The 6,331-nt window shown below is 39.0% G+C and overlaps 1 protein-coding gene across 2 annotated transcripts in view; it reads left to right on the forward strand.

Moving 5' to 3' along the window:
• The window catches only part of LOC106109295 (mucin-17), a 32,378-nt gene that overhangs the window by 13,534 nt on the left and 12,513 nt on the right, over positions 1–6,331 (forward strand). The window contains exon 2 of one of the 2 annotated variants that reach the window (XM_013290737.1): positions 4,809–4,893. In XM_013290737.1, coding sequence (XP_013146191.1) covers positions 4,830–4,893 — 64 coding nt within the window. In that variant the 5' untranslated portion in view covers positions 4,809–4,829. The remainder of the gene's footprint in view (positions 1–4,808; positions 4,894–6,331) is intronic. The other variant, XM_013290738.1, reaches the window with a different exon arrangement.

A 6,331-nucleotide genomic window follows, 5' to 3' on the forward strand; every position in this document is an offset into this window, starting at 1 on the left:
TTCGCCGCGGATCATGATTTGTACGATAAATTTTTTTCAACAAATTGTTTCGCACGATAACGTTGAAATTTAAATTCAAGTAAAGCACTAAATAGCTATTTGTAGTTTCGATGCAGATTGTCAATCACCGCGCGATTCTGTCGTGAGACGAATCGCTCCGCGGCCATTAGCATATTCGTCTGTAATAAAAGAATCTGGGCGATATAGATAAATCGAAAACAGAACGACATGGAAATGAGATAATTCGACGGTGTATTCTGGTGGAATATCAAGCCAGTGTAACGGTGTTGGGGCGTCTAGCTCGGATTTAGCTAAATTATTCGGACTACGTTGTGTCTACGTGCGGTACTCGCTGCGCCAAGAGACCACTGACCAGAGGCCACATTAAGGTCAGCTTAAAGCAGGCCGTGAGACATTATGCTTAACACGCTGATAAATGGTAATGCGAACGACCAAAAAATATATTAAAAGATCGATCGATTGCACGCATTATTCTGTGCACACATGTTCTAATTTACGTATTCATGTTATATTTACTTTAAAACAATAGCAAATTGTAGTTGGTAAATTCTGTATGACGGGTGAAGGGCAACTTCAGTGAATAAAATGTTCATTGCTCACAGAATTAACTTCAATTCTAAATACTTATGTCTTATTAAAAGTATAACAATGAAATCGCTTTTTATCGTATGTGTATACATTTAACTTAAACTCTTAATTAATGAATATAAATAAAACTTTTTAAAGTGTCAGTTATCAACATAATATTTTACTGTCACAGAAAGTACATTAAAACCGCTACTTAAACCAGTAGATGTTTTTATTGCGATAAAGTATGCAGAATGCTTTAAAAAAACCCAGGCACTGTTATGTGGTGTGGTGGTCTAGATAGTTTTTATTAACATCATCTGACACAAAATTTCGCGAGTCAACGAACTCGCAAGAGGCTGTTCAAACGAAGCTAATATTTGTGCTCTTCCTACTTGCTTCCTTAACGGACGCGGTCGCCTTCTTATAAATTCCTTACGTGGAATTATTTAGCGTGACGTAAACTGTTATTGAGAATGAAGCAATTTAATTAAAAATTACACGAGATGTAATTGCGTCAAGTTATCGTGATTTAACGATTACAATGATCGCTCGACAAGCGTCTGAAATATGTTAAATACTGGAGCTTAGTATGCGGGTGAGCATCAGTTGCCGTTAATCGACCGCTACACTTGCACGACAATTATCGCCTAATAACGAGTGAGGGTGTTCGTGGCCGAATGTAATGGCGAGTCGCGCCGTGTCCACGACTCGTATGCTAATCACTTGTAATTTACGAGGCTCGATAATCGCGAGACGCGTACGTGCGGGCATTGTGCGAGCGCGGCGCGGGTGCGGGTGCGGTGCGGTGCGGGCGCGGTGCGGGATGTCTGCGCGTCGCCGCACGTCCACACGTCCACACGTCCGCCGCTTTACAATGCAACAACTCCCTAATCAATCATAGCACTAAATTATACACGACATCACACCTCTTACGACTGTTTTTTCTTATCCTTTTATTTTAACGTTCAATTCCAATGTAATAAAAATAAATTTCGTTATGTTCCAATTAAAGTACCCTTTTTCAATGTTCGAATAGTTAATTTTTTTTAATTATTTTACCGTTAAATTAACTTCGAGCTTTTCCTTTCGGAAGCTGTTCTAACGATATACGAGTATCTATATTATATGCTACATTTCAAACACAACGTGTTAAAGTCAGTGGTTGGAAGTGAGCTTGACAATTCAAAATGTGGGTCTATCTTTTGCGATCAGTGATATGAGACGTCTGAATGGCTGCATATCGCGGGCAGCATCGATGGCGGCACGTAGCACTGCCTCACGGGCGCGGCTGGAGCTTGCCTGCCTAGCATGACCTACCCATCTCGTCTCGCATCTAAACTTTGACCGTCTACCAAATCTCGTTTAAATTACATCTCTTATATTACTTATTATTTTAATATACAATTTAGCATTTGGAATTGTAACTTTACAGTATTTTAATACTTAGTGTTTCTATTTTTCTAAAGTATACATTAAAAAAATGTTTATTCCAAGTTTTTTGTTAATGGAAACATTGAAAACGGAAAGACCTTACCTACAATGCTTTTAAAATTAATGTGAGTTGTAAATAAGATTAATATATTATTGTTTATTCTAATTTATTGGCCTTATAACAATTTCGTACATTGTTATTATAATTAAAACAGTTTGGTTAATTAGGAAGTACACTTTTATTTATAGTTTATGTAAATGTAAAGAAAATTCTGCACCCAGTCTAGTTTAGTACTAGTACCTACTAGTTTAGACTTTAATTAACACAATTTTATAGTATTCATATGTAGTATTTACTCTGAGGTATAATCGATAGCATAATGGGAAGCAATGTGTCCATTAAATCATGTTCAAGAAATCGGTGTCAATGCTCGCTGCGGTTGCAGTGGTCCGAAATGATGTGTTGGGCAACAGGCAAGAGCGGCGGCGAGCGGGGCCGAGCACTCCGCCCTCCGCCCCCGCTCGCCCCCTCCGATACCTTCCCAATTTCCATCGCTCTTATTTTATTAAAACTCTTTGCTTTACGAGTGTTGTTACAGAGAGATGCTGCGATAACAACGATCTTTATAGTCCGAGCGCTATGAGATAATTGCGAAAGCGTTCATCTACATTGAACCTTTCTCGATTTTAAGCTTACTTTCCGTTACATCTTCAAAAAATCGTACGCACAGATCTTAAATGGACATCGTCCAAGTACAGTTACACGTGTAGCGAGTGAGAACGTCGGCCATCGATGCCGTGCTCCTCTTTCTTTCAAATTTCGGTTTATTTTAATCACATTAACAGTTACGTTCGACGCATACCACTGGAACGAATGGTACGCCAAATTACACCTGAGAAATAGGCTCCCATTGTGTAGGTACACTCAGAAAAACGGAGTCCCCCACTTGGATCGGATATTATGATTCGTTCACGCACCCAACCATAATATTATTCCGAGTTTCCGCGGAGCAAGAGAATAAAGTAGGCTTAACGTCATTTTGTATAAGGGAAATATTTAAATGTATACAAACTGCGGTAACAAAGAGATCAGAGTCACTTAAATGATATCTTAGTACACAATACGTAAGAAAAATAATACATTCTTTAATAAAACGTCACCAGATATCAAAGATAAATAAATACATAGGAGAGACGAGCAAGATTTCTCTGAGAGTACACACAAATCTTCACGTGTCGAACGCACATTTTGGATAAAGCAAATAAATAGACGTTAGAGAATTGTGTGCGCCCTCACCCTCCTCCCGCCATCGCCGAGGTGACTTGCGAGAGCGTCTAGACGGAGGGAACCTTCCTTATACATATATACCGACAGCAACAACAATACCTTTGATTTGAGCAATTTACCCCGCATCGATTACTCGCTAAAATTGGCAAGTCGAGTTACTAATGTAGCCGCAGTTAAAAAATATAGTCATAACACACCTTCTAAGCAACTTCAGAAATATAACAAATTAACGTTTCTTCGCATATTAAATATTCAGCTTTATAACAAAGAATTAGGCATCACGTAATATATTCGCAGTGATTAACATTCCAAATATTTCATAAGGCAGTAATTAACGCTTAAAAAAATCTTATTGCAGAAAAATGCAAATTTCATAAAATGGTAAACGGTTTTTATTTGCAATATTTAAGCACAATTACTTACATCATATTGACGGCACATAAATTCTAATTAGACTTATGTTAATTGTAAACTGGTCGTAACAAATAAAGCTCTGTAACTTTCAATACTTTATTCCACTTATCATTAGTATCGGAGGCTCACTTTATTAAGTGGCAATGTGTAACAATGCATATTATGTAACAACAATTGAACGAGTATCGAAAGACAACAGTTGGAGTGTGATATTAAGCATAAGGATATATATCCGGAGTTGTTAAAAACATCGCTTGCGGAGTGTAGAGCGCGAGATTTGCTGGGGCTGGGGTGCTCCCCCGCTCCCGCCCTGCGCAGTCCCCGCTGTGAGGAGTGCGCGTCCCCGATGCTGCTTGCCGCGACACATATTCCCGCTATCCCTCGTTTCCCTCCCGACTCCCGAGTCCCGCGATACATTTCTACCTCTATTCCGCCGCCCGAGAGCTTCTTTAGTTATTTTGTTACGAGTACCTTCACTTCATTTCATTCCACCCCTCCAATTAAGATTGCAAGAACTTTTCGCTTTTGAACTTCGAATGAAAACAAAATGTTTTCTGTTGCGAAGTTCAATTTAGCCTTAATAAGCTTACTTCGCGGCCGGATGTACTAAAGTGCTTCATTCAGACCAAGTTTTTTAATATTCGCTTTCTCGAGATTGAGAAGGAAGTTTTTGTTCTTAAATCGTATTGGGTGTAATAAACGTCTTGATTACTAAGTTTGGTTTAATTAGCTTTTAACATTTAGCTTTGAATGAAGTACTTTATTATTTTAAAGGAAGTATTGAAATACACGTGGTCCGTGTGTTGAGATGCACAATCTGTGAAGAACGTAGGCTAAAATCATACTCACACTTATATTATAAATGGAAAAATTTGGATGAATGGATGTTTGCTTCAGCATATCTCTTAAACGGCCTAGCGGATCTCGATGAAATTTGGCACATATGAAGACCATTCTGGAAGACACCATAGACTACGTGCTTTTAATTCGGACGTCGAAAAGCTTTTTTGAAAATACCTGTTGATTTAATCAGTTTTCGATGAAAATGAAGATAAAGATGTAATAGTTGTTGTGGTTGTTGCAGAGGCAGAGGCAGAGGGAGGCGATGGAGGCGAGGCGCGCGGCGGCGCTGCTGGCGCTGGCCGCCTGCGTCGCGTGCTCACAGGCAGGTCAGTACCACCATCCAGCCATACTGCCACCACACACCACACACCACACACCACACACCACAGACTACCACATACAGCCAATACTCACCGGATATTCTATCCATCTTTGTTTGAACGACGACTTTCTTGACATACAGCTATGTATATTACACAATAAATTCACACACTATATTGGAAGTATTATGGGAGCCATTTTTTGTAAGTATATAAGATAATATAGCTAGTTGTACATAATTACAATTAGTATGATTATGAATTGATTTTTTTGCGCGAAAAACGGTTATATTTAGTAGCTGTCAGATCTCAACTAATGCTCTGTAAAAAAGATGTTGCATCTAAAAAATTATGAATGTCAAGGTTATATTCGTTAAAAACTACAAAAGCATTTGAAAAATTGTATAAAGCATGTGTAGAAGAACAATGATATCATTGCTATTTTCTTTGCTATCAATTGTAATGATTTATGCACAATTTGTAGTAATTATAAAGCCATGTCGCTAAGTCCACTTCAGGAGTGTGAAACAAGCATAACAATACTATCAGTAATGTATTTAAATCGCGTGCGACGATCTTAAAATGATTGCAAATTAGAAGGCGAACAGTGTTCCGTTTGCTAACGTGATTGACTAAGCCAACGGAGTGAATGTAATTTGAATTTACTAACGAATTTAAAGATAACAAGTATCAAACAATCAGAAAAGCTGCCTTTCAATATTCTCGTAACTCGTTAAATCACAGTGTAGCTGGATCCAATATATTTCACGATTTATTTCACATTCGAGTGCAGCCTTTAGTCGATTATCGAACAGGTTTTTCGAGGGCGTTGATCTTTTAGCGATTAATTATGCACCAACGCCCGGTGCATCTAATTATTTTTTTCCGGGTAATTGAACAAAGGATGCGCTTGTATCCTGCCTCGTCGTGACATATGTAACTTGTGAAATGAGTTAATGGCGTCTCGGTAATGTATTATGACTATTTATGTGCGGTTATTGTATAAATATTTGCTCAGCCGAAATCGAATGTAACCGTTTTCGCGCTAGCCGTAGTGGCCGGAGCCGGGCCCGGTTTGTGCGATCTCTCTCCACCTAACAGTAAAGGTCGGCGCGCATTCTCTCGCGGTGCATGTTATTAGATAATGCTATTTCGGTTCGCGAAGATTTAATATACGTGGCACGGTTAGTTCGCAGAAATCGCATAGAACTAATGGCATACATAGGAAGTATATTCAAATGCGGCCGATGTTTAGGTGTACCGTGTGAACTTCATCGCGCATGGCGGCCACGGCCACATTCATTCATTGAAACCACGATCCATATTAATGCAGTACAAATTTTAAATTCACGCTGCCTCCTCATTTCGATCGCCTCGACCCATGTCTCTAGGCGCACGAATTCGCATTAAATAGTTTTTGTTCGTGCAGTTATTTTTAGAATAG

The sequence above is a fragment of the Papilio polytes genome, unplaced genomic scaffold, assembly GCF_000836215.1.
Source record: "Papilio polytes unplaced genomic scaffold, Ppol_1.0 DF821289.1, whole genome shotgun sequence".
Classification (NCBI taxonomy): Eukaryota; Metazoa; Arthropoda; class Insecta; order Lepidoptera; family Papilionidae; genus Papilio; species Papilio polytes.